The sequence below is a fragment of the Ruditapes philippinarum genome, unplaced genomic scaffold (assembly GCF_026571515.1).
Source record: "Ruditapes philippinarum isolate M1 unplaced genomic scaffold, ASM2657151v2 ctg7967_1_1_1_1, whole genome shotgun sequence".
Classification (NCBI taxonomy): domain Eukaryota; kingdom Metazoa; phylum Mollusca; class Bivalvia; order Venerida; family Veneridae; genus Ruditapes; species Ruditapes philippinarum.
This window is the reverse complement of record NW_026854714.1, coordinates 4555-24426: the sequence shown is the minus strand read 5'-3', so window position 1 is coordinate 24426 and position 19872 is coordinate 4555. Positions and strand designations below refer to the sequence as shown.

Sequence of the window (19872 nt, the reverse complement as noted above, 5' to 3'; positions counted from 1 at the left end):
AATTTAAACTTCGAATTTAAATGATGATTGTATCATACTAACTTAAATCATAATCATCAAAATCGGTGGCCCATATGTTATTTTTTAATGCAAAAATAAAATGAAAACTATGAAAAAGTGATATATAATATGTGAAATGAATTATATTTAATGTATCTTTGTTGATATTGTTACTATTTGCTGTATACTATTACAACATTTAATGTAATACAAATAATCTTCACTGCCCTATGGTCGATTTGACAATTTTAATTCAAATCAATTTTGCCAAGGGCTTTTGATTTTAACAGAAATGTAAGCGGTTCTTTGTATGCTCTATCCATTTTTTCACATTCTTAACAGAAATCGGCACATGTTAAATACTTTCTTCCCAAGCTTGATTTTCATATGAACACAATTGAACATTAATTCATCGTCTTAGTGGTGTTATCTAAGTAACGGTATGTCAAATGTCGATCACCGTCACCCTTTTTGTTTAAGTTTGAAGAATGTAATGCATCAGCAGGATTAGAATGGTTATCACTGGAATATTGTTAAATGAATGACTCGCTGCTGTCCCGGATATACCTTTCCTTCCGACATACAAAGGAAAAAACCTGCAAGAAATAAAAATGTTTGTATTTTGTTAAATTAATAAATAGTATACTGTTTGTGAGTAATAATAGTAACAACAAACATAGATGAATTACAGTCTGGTATAAATTATTTTCTACCTGCTGTGCAGACCCAACAATGTCATATCTGGTGCCGTCACGTGAGCAATTAGTTCCATTGTCTTGGCGTCTATGATTACCATGAATCCTGAAAGAAAAAGAGGTCATCGTTTTTTTACGATTTCGTTCGTTTTATATCGTGATATATTACATCAATGTTCATTGAACCTTTCGTATGCACTTTTACAAATCAAAATGATGAAATCCTTTTAATGCGTAAGCGAAAGTAGTGTTTACTTTGGTTCTTTTACCTCATGCATGAATTGGTCATCTTTTCACACTCAAGATTTCTTTTTATTTTCACAGAAGTTATTTTAAAATCATTTATAGTACCTTTATGTTTCCGCCCATCTATTCCTTGCGCTACAATCACGCCATCGTCTTCACTAGAAGAGTTTGGATGAGGGACAAAATTTGGTTCCTGTACAAACAGTCCCTCGGGGAAAGTGTAGTGGATTTCTTCACCAGTGTCTACGTTAAGCTTGCAAATATGTAAATAGGAATAAAAAGTAAATAAAATCGGATACATAGTAGAAAATTAATTTACTTTTCGTAGAAACTTTAAACCGTTTCTATATTTTGTTGTTCTGAATGCCACAAATAAAACATGGATATTTCTATGGACTATTATGGGACAATTTTTTAATCAATACATTTAAATGTTTAAAAATATATTTTAACAGTCATATAAATAAACCAGACTGATTGTTCATATGTACCTTTGTTACTGCATTTCTTTCTCTTCTGTCGAAATTCATTGCCATATAGCCATACGTGTATTTCTTTCCGTTGTATGCATGATTAATATTTGACATCTCAAACGCTGCTAGATCTTTATCTTTAGTTCTCAAACTGCGCATGCGCGCTGTAAAATCTGTCATATTGATAGTGATTCTGGAAATGTCAGTGGTATATGGCATCTAAAAATAAAAATTATATTATATAAATGGATGATGGTGATGTAATGAAGTTTGGTGGCGGTGACTACGACGATGATGACGAATTGAAATCAATTTTAGTTATAATTATATGTATCATTATTAACATGATAGAAGAGATAATGAAAGAATATTGAAAATAAATAAATAAACAAACAATAATCATATCTATTAAAGTGTATTGTGGACTAACCAATATAGTACTTTACTTACATCAAGATTTTTCAGATATGTATACTTTGTGTAAATGTTGGCATTGTCGTATGTTAGCATGTCCATGTTAATAACTTCTCCGTCTTCATAAGCTCCTAACTGTATTATAGAATAAAAACGATTAAAAGATACTTTAAAGATATGACCTGCTCAAATTTGATATTTGAAAAAAAAACTGATAATTGTTATACAATAAATTGCTATTTCTAAATGTTAAATAAATATCTTTTGAGTGCATTCTCACGATATATGTGTTAAGGAAATAATCATGTATTTTCTTCCATGTCATATCAAAATATATATGTTCTTTTTCTTTTCATTGTTTAACGACGATGAGCTTGTAATGTTTAAGTCAAATAAAATATTTGTTCTGTTCTGTTCTATCTTTTGAGGACATGCTACTTTTTAAACACTGCACGCTATAGTATAAATATATAGTGTCAATTAAAAAATGGCAGTTTTGCAAGAATGGAGCAAAATAACTTGACCAGTAATAGGGAATACAGCTTTTAAAACAAAGTTTGTACATTCACATAATCAAATGAAAGAAATTCAGTGAGAATTTCATGGATTTCAATCAATGTCAGAGATAAAAGTATGTTACCGAAAGATGAGCATAATACATGTATAATTTTAAGCACATACAAACTGTGTGTAAAAAAATGTGTGACATTTCCATGTTAGTGTTTTTGTCGACTATACAAATGTACTGTATTTATTTTCTGCTGAAATTTTATTTTAATCTTAATGAATTCATACCAAATTTAATTTTTGTATTTCACTCACGAAAGAAAAAACGTTACTGTACAAACAACGATTACTTTTCTGATTAATAGACAGAATGAGAAAATAATTTTATATATAGCAATCTATACATGTATAATGGTTTTGAAATACAAGAAATATAACAGTACAAAGCTCGCAGTGTAGCACCTTTTAACTATATCAAATTAAAAGAGGATGCTGGTGTAACGAATTTTCAATACCATAATTTTTCAAAATTGTATTAGAATGAGGCGTACCTGGTGAGTCACAAAAAATGGAGACATTGTAATATTGGCAACAAATTCACCATCCGACTTTCTCATTACTAATAATCTAGTAAACCCGTTGGGCTCGTAATGAAAACCTTGCTTAAAGAATGGTACATACTTATCGTAGCGCCCTGAAAAAAGAATTGTGAGTAAGATTATAAATTTGACGATAGCAACTAGTATTATATTCTGAACTGTTATGCGGTGATAAACTAGGTAAGTGTATAAATAAGACAATGGTAATATTAACTTTGAACAACATTTTTAATTTTTTATAGACCTAAATTATAACGCGGCAACGATTTTACTCACAATAATACACATTTACTCTTTCAGTTTTGATATAATCAATTAATTTTGTATTTGATATACTAAATTGCAAAGTGACAGAAAACATATTACTGTAGACGCATGGATCGTGTAAATACCCAGTCTCAGGTAGGATTATATAGTTTTTGGTTATACAGAATGAGTGCATGTATCCAAATCTAGAACTGAAATCCGGATAGGGTTCATTCCCCTTGCATTTACTAAGATCAGCATCTTGGTGATGGTAAGCTCCGACGACGTGTCGAACTAAATCCGAACCCACTTTATACACGATTCGCCTGAAATGGGAAAAAGGCGCAAGTACATTTGTATTAAAATACTGAACAAAGAAGCTAAACCGTTTGTGTTTGCTCAATTGTTACCAGGTATATTATACATCGTAGTCCTCAAATGGCAAATACGTCAAGAATAAAACTGTAAATGAAACTCTTGCTTCGAGATTTTAAATTCCCTTATCGACACCAAACCATATAACGCGGAGGCAAAATCTAAATCAGATGTGCTTACCGGGCATGTTTGCGATTTGTGCAACAAAGAAACATTTAAGCTCGATGTGTCAGGCGTTACTAGTATATGAGAAACATATTTATTCTTAACTGTAACAAATGATTAACTAACAAAATATTTTTTTTGCAAAACAATGAATAGCAGATTAATATTCATGAGAAAAAATGACTACAAGTATGTATAATTCATCTGATGAAAGTAACAACAAGCTAAAAGTTGAAGTACTAAAATTTAGAGAATATATGTGGGTTTTCTTAGATCTTAATGTGGCATCTTCTACATAAAACAGTGAAAATTTTCACTTTAAACAAAGATTATGTGGTTTCTATTCTTTTAAACCAAGATTATGGACGTAATGGAAATCATAAACCATTTGACGTTGACCTGGACTGACTTTGTGTCCGGAATACTTGAAATAATGTACAGAAAAATCATACTTTATTTTTAGGTGGGTTTGCGAAACAAAGTGAGTCACAACTAATGTACTCCATAAAGTTCCGTCCTGTTCCGTCTGCTCGTGAGCCGGATTATTGGTAAACCCGTACTCCGGTGTATCCGGTATTCCAAGGTGATCATCATTGTACTTGATCCAGCCTTTTTGAGAAACATCCCCATTGTCGATAATAACACCTACAATACACGAAATTCCCAAAATGTAACTAAATATACAGGTAAAAAAACGAGACAAAATCATATTGAATTGAAAAGCATGCTTTAGTATATTAAATGATTTTTTAGTATTGTATGCTTTGCATCAAGAATACATGTTTGTTTTCTTTTACATTTATTTAATTTTCATAGTTAACTAAAATACTAGTACAGATCCACACGATAGAGAACGAGGAATGAATGAAAAAAAAACTCGTATCATGTTAATTAATAGCACTTTCATGCATGGATTGTCAATCTGTATAATATTTTGTTTAAAAAAACGGTTTTATCAACTAATTAAAACGATGTAATTTATTTGGATTTAACTCAATATAGTGTCGGAGCAGTACCTCTAGACGCTTGCAGAAATCAAGATCACAAAAAGACAAATTATCGTTGGCCGATTTTTACATTTTTGATTCATTATCGTATATAAATCGGTGTGAAGAGATAAATTAAGCGTTTTAAGTTCATTCCGTTGGGTAAAATAGCGAAATTTTAGCATTTAATCATTCAAGAGCATTGTCCGGTAATCACCGGAATACGGTATTTAGTGTTTTAGTCTCACACATTTATTTTTACTGAGAGAAAGACTAAACAATGATAAAAACGTAAACTAACCGATAGGTATTTCTGTCATAGCAACAGCCTGGTTACCAATCTGCCACCAGCTAACATCAGGAACGCTTGACACTCTCGATTTATTAGACATTTCAGCTTCCCATTTGTCTACCATTTCTTTGTTCTGTGGATTAAATATTTCTGTATGTATATGTTTTTACAGAAATTTTCGAAACCTATAATGACTTTAGATATAATTTTAAAATTAAAAAGATTGGGTGTTTATAATGAATTTATACTGAACAATAACAGGTTTTCAGTTTGGCGTGGCAGATGTAAAAAGCTGCAAATGGTTCCTATTATTCGCAGTATATGTGTCTGGTTTGAATCGTTGATTCTAAGACTTAGTATTTCGGATTGGACGCCGAATAATCCGTGTCTCACGAAAATGCTCAATGAAACCGACTTTTTCATTTTCAAATATTTCTCCTTTTTTCTCTTCAAGCTCCACCCTTAGCAGAATGTTTCTTTTTCGGGGGTTGGGACTGCTCTCCTACACATCAGGCAAGTGTTGACAAAAATCAACAGTCGGATAAGGCTGTCCGGTGTTAGCAATGAGTCAGCTAACATTATTGAATTTTTTCAGTAAAGGAACTTCTAAGACTAATTCTAAAACAGGTGAAGCTGTTAACAGTTTTTCATTTATTCAGTTTTTGAAATTTGGAAGCTAGTCAACCAGATCAATGAAGAGCAGGCACAAGTTGCAAACAATTACGTCACGGGGCTATTTAAAACTATACAAACTATACAAAAGCATTTTCTAATTTCTGTGTATTTTAGAGCCAAACTATTCCTGGTATTACAGAGACGTTATTCTTAAAGCAAACATAGATGACTAGAACTGTTAGGCTTTTGAAAAAAATCGGAACACATCGACTTGATTCATTATAATCTCGGGTTGAAAGTAGTTCTACCATGTAGTTTAAGTTGTTTTGTCTGGTTTAGATATATATTTATCTAAACTTGATTGTGAAACAAGTTCTTTCAACTTATATAAATCACTTTCGAGTCCGCTTCAAATAAAGTATACTTTGGTAAAATTATGATTGAAAATTATTTATCATTATTTATTAAAACGACCACTTATTTTCAATAGTAAGCACATACGAATTACACATGTTATGTCAACATGTATACATTTTCGTACTTCCGATTTCAACAACCATAATTATAAGTATATAGATAAGGTACTGTTAACTTTTATATCTATAAGTTTATTTAATAAAGTTTAAAGAATAAAATTACTATTTTCATATTTAGTTTCTTAGCGTAGGTTAGACCGAAATACTGTATCAGTATTCGAGTTCTTTATCCGAAGCCTGACGGAACGGGCCGAGTAGATGCGAATATTACAAAACATCAGGCGAAGTAAAATGTTTTAATTCAGGTAAATTATAGTCGGTCACGAAAGTCTTAGCAAAATTATTTCATCATATAAGCGAAACATTTCCATATATGAACAAAACATGTCCACATATCAGCAAAACATGCCCATGTATCACCAAAACATGTCCACATATCAACAAAACATGTCAAAATATCAGCAAAATATTTCCACATATCAGCAAAACATGTCAGCATATCACAAAAACATCTCAAAACTTCAGCAAAATATGTCCAAATATCAACAAAACATGTCCACATATCCAACAAATCATTTCCACATATCAGCAAAAGATGTCCACATATCAGCAAAAGATGTCCACATATCAACAAAACATATCCACATATCGACAAAACATGTCCACATATCAACAAAACATGTCAAAATATCAGCAAAACATGTCCACATATCAACAAAACATGTCAAAATATCAGCAAAATATTTCCAAATATCAACAAAACATGTCCACATATCCAACAAATCATTTCCACATATCAGCAAAAGATGTCCACATATCAGCAAAAGATGTCCACATATCAACAAAACATGTCCACATATCAACAAAAGATGTCCACATATCAACAAAACATGTCCACATATCAACAAAACATGTCCACATATCAACAAAACATGTCCACATATCAACAAAAGATGTCCACATATCAGCAAAACATGTCCACATATCAGCAAAATATGTCCACATATCGACAAAACATGTCCACATATCAACAAAACATATCCACATATCCACAAAACATATCCACATATCAACAAAACATATCCACATATCAACAAAACATGTCCACATATCAACAAAAGATGTCCACATATCAACAAAACATATCCACATATCAACAAAACATATCCACATATCAACAAAACATGTCCACATATCAGCAAAACATATCCACATATCAACAAAATATGTCCACATATCAGCAAAATATGTCCACATATCAACAAAACATGTCCACATATCAACAAAACATGTCCACATATCAACAAAACATGTCCACATATCAACAAAAGATGTCCACATATCAGCAAAAGATGTCCACATATCAACAAAACATGTCCACATATCAACAAAACATATCCACATATCCAACAAATCATTTCCACATATCAGCAAAAGATGTCCACATATCAACAAAAAATGTCCACATATCAACAAATCATTTCCACATATCCAACAAATCATTTCCACATATCAGCAAAAGATGTCCACATATCAACAAAAAATGTCCACATATCGACAACACATGTCAGTGTATTAACAACACATGTCTGGTAGGCGGCTACAGAACTCATGGCTTTAGGAACTTTCCAAGGAATAACTTAAAGTTAAATTTACATAGCTCTATATAATAGTTATTCATGTGTAAGATTATACAACATATGGGCGATACATATAAATGTATATACATGTATTATCACTTCGGTTTAAGCGTAAAAATCGTAATATGAATTCCATCTATATCATAAAACAAAATACGCAATTTCTAGTTACATACCACTTTTGAAAATGCAGTTTCCATAAAGACACTTGATTGATTCATTTGTCTGCCGTATGTATTGTATATTTCATTAACGGTAGTTTCATACCATCTGAAATATTTAAAATATTTAATAGTATACATTAAATTGTCTTTCAGTACTTAAATTTTAAGAGAACTGAATTGTGTATTTAACTACAAATGAGCCGCGTCATGACAAAACCAACATAATGGGTTTGCGACCAGCATGGATCCAGACCAGCCTGCGCATCCGCGCAGTCTGATCAGGATCCATGCTGTTCGCTATCAGTTTCTTTACATGTAATAGAGTTGCTAAGCGAACAGCATGGGTCCTGATCAGACTGCGCGGATAGAGTCATATAATTTAATTCTCAAAATTAAAAATTACACCAAAATCACACATGTGTAATTTTCTTTTTGAAAAGTTAACCGCGCTAAACTGTAAATCCGTCGTCTATTTTATATCAAAACAAGATCAACAAGGAAGAGTGGCATTCAATGAAAGTATCCCCCTACATGACCCAGCAACACAGCCCCCTACATGACCCAGCAACACATCACCCTACATGACCCAGCAACACAGCCCCCTGCATGCCCCAGCAACACAGCCCCCTATATGACCAAGCAACACAGCCCCATACATGACCCAGCAACATAGCCCCCTACATGACCCAGCAACACAGCCCCCTACATGACCACGCAACACAGCCCCTACATGACCCAGCAACACATCCCCCTACATGACCCAGCAACACAGCCCCCTACATGACCCAGCAACACAGCCCTCTACATGATCCAGCAACACATCCCCCTTCATGACCCAGCAACACATCCCCCTACATGACCCAGCAACACATCCCCCTACATGACCCAGCAACACAGCCCCCTACATGACCACGCAACACATCCAGCTACATGACCCAGCAACACACCCCCTACATGACCCAGCAACACAGCCCCCTACATGACCCAGCAACACATCCCCCTACATGACCCACCAACACATCCCCTACATGACCACGCAACACATCCCCCTTCATGACCAGCAACAGACTCCCCTACATGACCCAGCAACACAGCCCCCTACATGACCCAGCAACACAGCCCCCTACATGACCAAGCAACACAGCCCCTACATGAACCAGCAACACAGCCCCCTTCATGACCCAGCAACACATCCCCCTTCATGACCCAGCAACACAGCCCCCTACATGACCCAGCAACACAGCTCCCTACATGACCCAGCAACACATCCCCCTACATGACCCAGCAACACATCCCCCTTCATGACCCAGCAACACATCCCCCTACATGACCCAGCAACACATCCCCCAACATGATCCAGCAACACAGCCCCCTACATGACCCAGCAACACAGCCCCCTACATGACCCAGCAACACATCCCCATACATGACCAGCAACACATCCCCCAACATGACCCAGCAACACATCCCCCTACATGACCCAGCAACACAGCCCCCTACATGACCCAGCAACACATCCCCCTTCATGACCCAGCAACACATCCCCCTATACATGACCCAGCAACACAGCCCCCTACATGACCCAGCAACACAGCCCTTACATGACCACGCAACACAGCCCCTTACATGACCACGCAACACAGCCCCCTACATGACCCAGCAACACAGCCCCCTACATAACCCAGCAACACATCCCCCTACATGACCCAGCAAACACAGCCTCCTACATGACCCAGCAACACATCCCCCTACATGACCCAGCAACACATCCCCCTTCATGACCCAGCAACAGACTCCCCTACATGACCCAGCAACACAGCCCCACTACATGACCCAGCAACACACAGCCCCCTACATGACCCAGCAAACACAGCCCCCTACATGACCCAGCAACACAGCCCCCGTACATGACCCAGCAACACATCCCCTTCATGACCAGCAACACAGCCCCCTACATGACCCAGCAACACAGCCCCCTACATGACCCAGCAACACATCCCCCTACATGACCCAGCAACACAGCCCCCTACATGACCCAGCAACACAGCCCCCTACATGACCCAGCAACACAGCCTCCTACATGACCCAGCAACACATCCCCCTACATGACCCAGCAACACATTCCCCCTTCATGACCGCAGCAACAGACTCCACTACATGACCAGCAACAGACTCCCCTACATGACCCAGCAACACATCCCCCTACATGACCGCAGCAACACAGCCCCCTACATGACCCAGCAACACATCCCCTACATGACCCAGCAACAATCCCCCTACATGACCCAGCAACACAGAACCACCGGCAATCGGCCCAAAACAAGTTGTACCAGTCTGTAGGTAATTGAGTAACCTAATAATTGTACCATACAACTAATAGTTTTAACAATGAGAATTAAAAGAATCCTCAATCCCGATGCACAGTTTCCTTTGCGTTTAAGTATAGAATAAAACCCTGAATAATCCATTTCATTTACAGGTTTATAGATATATTTTTCAGGAGTTAAACCAGAAATAAATAGTTCACATTCTTCTAGCATTAGTCTACTGCAGCTTTCTCTGTGTTATTCTAAAATTTAAAAGTAAATTTGAGCCGCGTCATGACAAAACCAACATTATTGGTTTGCGACCAGCATGGATTCAGACCAGCCTGCGCATCCGCGCAGTCTGATCAGGATCCATGCTGTTCGCTATCAGTTTCTCTACTTGTTATAGGGTTTGTAAGCGAATAGCATGGATCCTGATCAGACTGCGCGGATGCGCAGGCTGGTCTGGATCCATGCTGGTCGCAAACCCATTATGTTGGTTTTGTCGTGACGCGGCTCATTTACCTCTGAGTAAAGGATATGTCTCCATTTTCGACGTGATATTTGCTGCCTATTTGTAGACAATCAAACAGATGTTCAATGTAGTTTGGTAATGAATCATTCATGTTGTTGGTTTCTCCAAATGCTCCACATGCATGTCGCATAAAATTACCTGCATGCATTTATAAACATCATTTACTTCAAAGTTTTAAACGGTACCAATATCATACCTATGTAAACAACAACAACAACAATACCAATGTATTCTATACATTTCTTCAAAACGTCTCTTTACAAGAAACAAGAAGAGAGAAATTAAACTTTCATATTCATCAACTCAAATTATCACTTAACCAATAAAATTTTACATCAAATAGAATACCGGTAATATTCTTCACACGTGTCTATTTAAACGTGTTTCAATTACATTATTAATGATTTTAGAATCAGTAAGTTCAAAAGTAAATACATTTGTAGTTATTTACTTATTTAGAATGACTAAAAATTTTAAAAAATATATATTGAAAAAAAAGTACAGTTGAATATTCATTAGAAGAGTATGTGGTTCAGTTGGGGCGTCCGTGGCCGAGTGGTTGATGCCGTTGACTTCAAACCACTTGCCCCTCACCGCTCTGGGTTCAAATCCCGACAGGGACTTTGGATTCTTTCATGTGAGGAAGCTATCCAGCTAGCTTACGGAACATCGGTGGTTCTACTCAGGTGCCCGTTCGTGCCTGAAATAATGCACGGAATGGCACCTGAGGTCTTCCACCAGTAAAGCTAGAACGTCGACATATGATCTATAATGTGTCGGTGTGACGTAAACCTCAATCAAACAAACAAACTGTGGTTCAGTTTATATTTACCTGCCAGCCATGTTGGTACACTTCCGTAGTCTACAGTCACCTCTCCATTTATTGTCTCCTTTTCTATATTACCAAAAGTTTCTTTAAACATATCTTTTAGTTCCTTGTCGGTGTATGCCAGTACAGCTTGCACAAGAGTGAGACAACATCCTAGTTGTAAAACGTTCAGTTGCATTGTGCTTCCCTGAAAATAATCAAGATTTAACAAATAGTATACCAGAAATAAATCGGTATACCGGAAATGAAACTGTATAACAGACATTAAACGATATACCTGAAATGAAACTGTATAACAGACATTAAACGATATACCTGAAATGAAACTGTATAACAGACATTAAACGATATACCTGAAATGAAACTGTATTCCAGAAATGTATATGTATAACACAAATGAAACGGTATAACGGAAATGAAACTGTATAACAGACATTAAACGATATACCTGAAATGAAACTGTATTCCAGAAATGTATATGTATAACACAAATGAAACGGTATAACGGAAATGAAACTGTATAACAGACATTAAACGATATACCTGAAATAAAACTGTATTCCAGAAATGTATATGTATAACACAAATGAAACGGTATAACGGAAATGAAACTGTATAACAGACATTAAACGATATACCTGAAATGAAACTGTATTCCAGAAATGTAATGTATAACACAAATGAAACGGTATAACGGAAATGAAACTTATAACAGACATTATAACAAATGAAACATTAAAATACATGTATACCTGAAACGGTAAAACGAATGAAACTGTATAAATGAACTGTATTCAGAAATACATATGTATAACACAAATGAAACGGTATAACGGAAATGAAACTGTATAACAGACATTAAACGATATACCTGAAATGAAACTGTATTCCAGAAATGTATATGTATAACACAAATGAAACGGTAAAACGGAAATGAAACTGTATAACAGACATTAAACGATATACCAGAAATAAAACTATATACCAGAAATGTATATGTATAACACAAATGAAACGGTGTACCAGAAATTAACGGTTTACCAGAAGTTAAACGGTATATCAGAAATGGAAACTGTACACCATAAAATAAACTGTATACCACAAAGTAAACTGTGTACCAGAAATAAAAATGTACACCAATAATTAAACGGTAAATCGAAAATGAATCTGTATACCAGAAACTAAATGCTGGCAATAATCAAATGAATGATTAAGTAATATCAAAATATCATTGTTATCTGTACCAATAAATGAATGAACTTGTATATACCAAAAGCACGTGCAATTTCAAATGAAAGTATAATGTACCCTATCATCTATTTTTATTACTAAATATTAAATCATATAAAAAATAATAAATTGTGCCAAAGGTGTTTAAAAAGTTTTTTATTTAATGATTTTGAGTGACGTTTTGTTTATTAAAAAGGCGGCGTGTAATAAGGACCACTGATTAATTATCAATTAGAATTCACTTTTTAATAAAACTTAACCGACAAAAAAAAAAATGAAATAATAAATAATCATGTTCTGAAATCCGTTCTATACCAATTATCATTTACAGTCATTATATTGGTGTATTCGTAGTATATAAAGTCTGTATATTAAAATAGATATGAAATAAGAGTGTATATCAGGTGATGGGAAAATAATAAATATTCATATGAGTTAGAAGGTAAGTATCATTTACAGAGAAAACCCTTATAATAATGTAAAGAGTTCCACTTGTGATCAAATGTGAAAACTGAATATTAGATAATTAATGGACGAAACAGATGCGGTGCTTTATACTGTGTATAAATTATTAGTTATTTCCAGATGTGCTTTAAAATATGTAAAATATACAACATTCTTTAAAGCAAGAAAGATCATATTTATGTTATTCAATGAAGGATTTTTTTCTAAACGTCAAATTTTAATAAAAAAATGAAAAACGTATTTCTTTGCAAGCATATAAAACCAGATTCCCTCCTGTAAAAAAGACAGAGGTAAGGAGATAAAATAGTCATAAATTCATCACTTGTATAATTAAACCATCTATACAGAAATGTCAGCCAGCACATAAAGAAGGTAAAAAAAGTCGAATCTGATAAAAATTGGTATTTTAGCACAAACAAAGTAAAGGAACTATTTCTGAAAGATCTTTGACAAAACAAACATTGGTTGTTCTAATTTATTACAACACAAAAAGCTGTTTGTTTATACATTGGATAAAACTGAAAACGTAGATAAAGGCATCACGTGATTTTGTTCATACTGTTTCTCTAAAATCTGTTTACTATTCCTATTCTAAACAATTCAAGTAACTGCTAAATTTATATTGATTAAACAGGCAATAATTTCTCCTGTAGTCACAAGAACTGAGACAGAGGAATGCAAAAACAAACTAACTACTTACGTGTTTATTGCGTCTGGTATAAGCCCTGTATCGTTCTATCTTAATCAGTGACCAGCGGGGGATCTTAATCAGTGACCAGCGGGGAGGGGGGTGGGGGTAAAGAAAGGAGAATATACGTAGTGTTTATTATTAAATATTTTCTTAAACAGGAATTAACATATGTACGAACTTGCTGGATGAACACAGTTTGAAATAACTTATACTTTTGTTCTGCGCATATAAAATTGAAAGTAAATTGGGTTTTACAGTTGCGAATTGTATATAAGGCAAATACATTTCTGTTCAACATATATTTAACAAATATCAATTATATCGCGTACCTAAGGAATATTTTTTAATAATATTCCAATGGTTAAATGATATAAGTGCCAGTTTAAAGTCTATACACTTTTGAAAGTACTTTTATTTGACAAGTATGCCATATTGTTATATAAATATGGAATAACCTTCTTAGAATAACAATTATCTCTACTTTAAAACGTTTACAATAAAATGTTTACCGTTTTAGCTTCTTTTATTCTCCGGTGAATATTGTGTTGTCAAACATTTTATCCGCTTTAACTTTTTTTAATGTTTCGACTTTTAACCGAAACTTTTTCAACAATAATAATTCGAAAATATGACCCAAAATTTTTAAAAATACAGATAAAGCATTGCAGCTTACCTTAGAAAATCCAGCTTTACAACATAATCAGCATTGTAGAAATAAATACCCAGCATGTGGTCGCTCCGGAAATATTTGGAACATTACTATGAGTGTTGCTAAAAATAGATTTCAGATTCTTCACCTGTAAACGATCATTCACGTAGTAACTAATCTAGCAGAAAAGATTATTGTTTTAATGTTTTATTATATAACAAGGAAGAATGAATGGGTAAATTACTGTACAGTCTTTATAATTTAATATTTCTGTTTTGTTTTAGTTTTTTAATTAATACCTTATCGTAACATATAACTACACATCGCGTTCAAACATCTACAATTATCATTGGAATAACTAATTTTATTTTCAATGTTTTTATTTATTTTATCCATTTATCCATCTAACAATTTTGCATGACTAGAGTTGCATCAAAAATCATTTATAGTCATTTTTTATGACATCCACACTCTATCCTTGCAAATCGTGGCTACTTCCTTAAAAAGACACTTAAAAAAAAATAAAAAAAATAGTTGCCTCGACTTAGATTTGAACCCCAAACCTCTCACACCCTAAACGAGCGCGTGACCCCTGCACAACGGGGAAGTTATACGAAGAAACCCTGAATAAAATCAAATAATTCTAAATTTGGAATTTCCATTTCGGGTTTGTAATCCTTATTAATTTCGAGTTTAACACTGATGTAAATAATTTAGCGAGATGAGTTAGCGCATACTGTCGCTGAGACACTATACTTTCAACCTCATCCATGATAACGTTTAATTTTCAAGATCATTCGTGAAAATGAAGACCTGACTAGCGTATTGATGGCGATTTTTAGTTTCGTTGATATCCTTAAATACAATAACGGACATATAACTTTATGATCTTTTATATTCGGTGTACCATCTACGCGTTTCATATTACATTAAAGTTAGCAGATAAAACGTAATTGAGAGCACTTTTTCGAGGTAACGCCGAATTCGTGAATAAAGCACTGAAACAACGGCGGTTATCTCTCATTAAAAGTAGCTAAATCCTATTTTACCAGCTTCCTTCTATTGTTATACGACAATAGTAGTTTGACAAATGTATTGCGTAAACAGAATATAAAAAAAAATAAAGTGTTAAATGTGCTAAATGTACATATTTAATTGACGAAACACAAAAGCCACCTTCAAAACGGTAATTAGATTGTCTTTCTCACGAATGATCTAAGAAAGTAAACAAATTCCCGAATGCTGGTTTAAGTATAATGTAGTAGCAGCCGTATGCGCTAATTCATTTCTTTAAAGTTGTTTAGAGTAAAATATTTTGGTTCGTTTACTTACTGTATTATGCGTTTTGGCAAAAGCGTTGCACAGATTCGGCGTTACTTTTACGATAATTGTACATTCCTGCATTACTGGATATGCACGGTGGAATAAGTGGGTGATAATTGACATCAAATATAAGCGGTAGAAGAAATTTCTATGTCTACACCATTTCGCTGATAGCTTACATGTATGTGAGTAGACATATTGTCCAATAAAACATACGTAAAATCACATTAGTTTATATTTTGCGGAATTGCATACATTAGAATTCTGCCACAGATATGGTATATACGAGTATACTACTGCATTTGAAATTCGGAATAGATTGAAATTATAACCAGTGTGATCGAGATAAAGATAAAAAGATCAAATTGTTTCAAGATTGAAACAGGATAATAATTCTTAATCTGCTATGAATCATATTAGGATGACAAAATGGCAAACTGTCGTTAATGGAGATACAAATCAAATGATATCATATATAAATTGACAATGTTGAATCACTTTCGTGCTAATGTGTCGAGATAACTAGCTATATAGAAAAGTGTGTTTTAAAGAAGAAAAAGAATATTCAAATTTATTAAACAGTCGAAAACTTAATAAAACATATACTTTTGTATTGCATAATATTAAAGCAAATTGACTTATATAAATAAGACAAAGCAGGGAATAAATGAAGCGCCCTCACTTACCATGGAATACAATTTATATAAGAGGTAAAACTAAAAACCATAGAAAATCATCTCTAATAATACTACGCACAGAATTCACATGACAGGAATAACAGTGTAAACTTATACAAACTCACACGAATATTGAGACCGTCATGCATTGGTAACCCGCAAAATTAAAACGATTTTTTATTAAAGAAAATAAATTCACTCAAGCCAAAAACATTATATTATACATGTATGTTCAATACTGAATAAACATTAAATCATGTTAAAAATGTTACGCTATTGAATAAATTTTTTTACCTGTGACTTCATGCAGAAGAGAAGATCGAGATTAGTTTTTTATATATATCACTCTTTTCACATCGTCGCATTGGAGATTTTAGTACGTGATCATTATACCCCGTATTAGTACATAGTGTATCAAATGTTGTACTAACATCACGAAAATGAATCGTTTAGTGGATGTATCGATACGAGTATTTGTGATTATTATAAACATTCTAAACAATGGTATGTTCAAATAAATATTACTTTAGAATTTATAGTTTTTTTCTGATTTTGATTATTTTAATTTACTATAAATATATAAGTTAAAATTTTTAGAAATTAATTCTTTTAGGATATATAAATAAAAACCAATACAATATATCAAACTATGTTTCGCTTAAGTTGATTAAGTCTCAGAATATATGTATCTCAAGTGACTATCTGTTTTTGTTGTTGTGTTTTGTTTTTAGTTTGTTTTTGCTGTAGTTTTTTTGTTATTGTTTTTTGTATTCTTTTCATCTGTACGCGGAATAAATCGCTCCCACAATGATTTCAAAATTTATATGTACAAACGAAAAAAATATTATCTATACAAAGCATCTTTACAATACTTTGGCACCAACAGTTTTAGTAAAAATATCAAATATTTATAAATTTGTATTTATATATAGCTTATATATATTACAACATATCATAATGATTCTTACGGGATATACGGAAGAATACAGTGGTGTGAATTAGAATGTACAGTGAGAGCGTTTTTAACGCAAAACGTTTAAGACACGTTTTTAACAGAAAGGAAACAAGTTTAGAAACTCAGAAAATCTTCACATGAATAATTCATCAAAACTGTCAGATAACATAACATTCCTCGCAAACAACGAATCTTCAATTTCATCAGGAAATAGTATTTCATTTATTCCCTGCGTGTACTGTCTTTCAGGATATAAGAATAAAATATCTAAAACCGTAATATCATTTAAAATGTTTTGAAATCCTAACGTCAGTTGCTTAAAAGAAAAATATATGCAACCTCGCTAGAAACATATATGTCACAAAATAAGAATGCAAACGATACATTTATCTTTTTTTTGTTATCTGATGGCATAGTTTCTTCCACTATAATCCACTCCACCCCACCTCACCCAGTTAAATTGGCCAGGTTCGATGTCAGCCGGAAAAATGGTTAACTCATAAATAGCCAAAGATACATTATGATGTCATCAGTTACCAATGATCAAAGCGAAATATAAACCACAACGTTTTAAGTAACGCAACTAGTAGAACCAAGAACCTTCTATTACATGTTAAGTATGTTTTAGTAAAACAAATACAATCACTACAATAATATCAAATAGAATTTAAAGCTAAAGTCATGCAGGTGAGAAAATCAACATTTGGAAAAATGTATTGAAATTTTGATTTGAATGTTATATGTAAAAATACTTTTGCATTATTTATAACGTGTGATAAAAACGCAGTAAGGGATATTTTTCATATTTTACCCCCATAACAAATAACGCAGGAATTGTGCAGAAGTAACGCAGAATTGTGCAATTTAGTGGCCAAAATAGAGAAAATGACGACCTGACTAGTGTATTGATTGTGATTTTTAGTTTCGTTGATATCTTAAAATACAATAACGGACATATAACTTTATGATTTTTCATATTCTGTGTATCTGAGACATTTTCCAATCCACGCGTGTCATATTACATTCAAGTTAGCAGATAAAACGTAATTGAGAGCACTTTTACGAGGTAACGTCTAATTCGTGAATGAAGCACTGAAACAACGGCGGTTGTCTCTCATCAAAAGTAGCTAAATCATATTTTACCAGCTTCCTTCTATTGTTATACGACACTTGTAAATTGACAAATGTTTTTAGCATACAGAATATAAAAAAATAAAGTGTTAAATGTGCTGAATGTACATACATGTATTTAATTGACGAAACACATTTATAAGCCACCTTCAAAACGGTAATAAGATTGTCTTTCTCACGAATGATCTACACCCCTAATGTACTATCTCCACTTTGAAAGGTATTCAAATAGGCTAGAATCACTTTAAAGTGTATTGAAACTGAGGGGCGTGGGTTCAAACCACAGAAGGCGCAACTTTTTTTTTCTTTCTTTTTTTGTCTTTTTAACATTTTTATTAATCTCTCAGATCCCTAATGGAAGAAAAAAGTGTTTTATTTTAATTATATAATATTTTAGGTATTTATTTACTAAATAATGCCAAATTTAATAGCAAATATACCAGATATTTTCAAAGTTTAATAAAATAAAAACTGCATGATAAAAGTAATTTATATTTTGCGAGACCAACCAATATACATTTTAGAAAATTTAGGCAACTTTTGAAAACAGCCCCTCATTGTGGAAAATTTTAGGGATATTTTAAATAAGGCTTTTTACACAGGGAAATGGTCAAATAAGTGTTAAAAGTGGGTGGAGTAGGGTTACATTTTTATACATATTAAAAACCTTTCGTTTAAAAACAATCATTTTGCTTCTTTAATTTGTTATCTTAATGTCATTATATGTTTTTTAACAATGAGCAATAGAAAATCATTTTTTCATAATGATGATATTATAGATTATTAAGAGTTTCCTCATTTCTGAAAAAAGCCCTTTTAATAGCAAAGTTTTAGGATAGCTCATAAACCACAAGGTAAATTTTGTTTCAATTTTGCATACACGTGACATTTAAGGCATATAACTGTCCTATGTTGTCAATTTTACAGTTCCTTATAGTGCCCATTAGGGGTGTTCTACCTTTAGTATAATGTTGTAGCGGCCGTATGCGCTAATTCATTTGTTTAAAGTCTATTTAAAGTAAAAATGTTGAAATTCGGAATATACTGAAATTATAACCAGTATGTTCAAGATAAAGATAAAAAATCAAATTGTTTCAAAAGGGAAACAAGATCTGCTGTGAATCATATTGGGATGACAAAATGCGTTCAACTTTCGTAAATGTAGATACACATCAAATGATATCATAT

The 19872-nt window shown here is 33.4% G+C and overlaps 1 protein-coding gene across 3 annotated transcripts; it reads right to left on the bottom strand.

Annotated features, from left to right (window-relative positions):
* Nucleotides 1–383: 383 nt before the first annotated feature.
* Nucleotides 384–14769, bottom strand: LOC132740861 (carotenoid isomerooxygenase-like). Of its 3 annotated transcripts, none has more exons than XM_060728901.1 (13): nucleotides 14623–14769; nucleotides 11567–11750; nucleotides 10725–10872; nucleotides 7906–7999; nucleotides 5008–5131; nucleotides 4173–4365; nucleotides 3301–3506; nucleotides 2887–3029; nucleotides 1865–1963; nucleotides 1432–1633; nucleotides 1047–1202; nucleotides 714–801; nucleotides 384–596 (listed from the first exon to the last, which is right to left on the bottom strand). In XM_060728901.1, the coding sequence occupies exons 2-13, from the start codon at nucleotides 11739–11741 to the stop codon at nucleotides 476–478; spliced, it is 1749 nt and encodes a 582-aa protein (XP_060584884.1). In that variant the 5' UTR covers nucleotides 11742–11750; nucleotides 14623–14769; the 3' UTR covers nucleotides 384–475. The 3 variants fall into 3 exon arrangements, with proteins under 3 accessions (XP_060584884.1, XP_060584886.1, XP_060584885.1); XM_060728903.1 differs by having other exon boundaries at nucleotides 1047–1194; nucleotides 1433–1633; XM_060728902.1 differs by lacking the exon at nucleotides 14623–14769 and adding an exon at nucleotides 14459–14603.
* Nucleotides 14770–19872: the final 5103 nt, after the last annotated feature.

Bases quoted from the DNA above. Each gene is read 5' to 3' on its own strand.
- LOC132740861 (XM_060728901.1), bottom strand. From the start codon at position 11,741: ATGCAACTGAACGTTTTACAACTAGGATGTTGTCTCACTCTTGTGCAA. The intron at 10,873-11,566 runs GTAAATATAAAC...AAATGCATGCAG, and splicing joins TGTACCAACATGGCTGGCAG to GTAATTTTATGCGACATGCA. The intron at 802-1,046 runs GTACTATAAATG...TTTTTCTTTCAG, and splicing joins AGATGGGCGGAAACATAAAG to GATTCATGGTAATCATAGAC.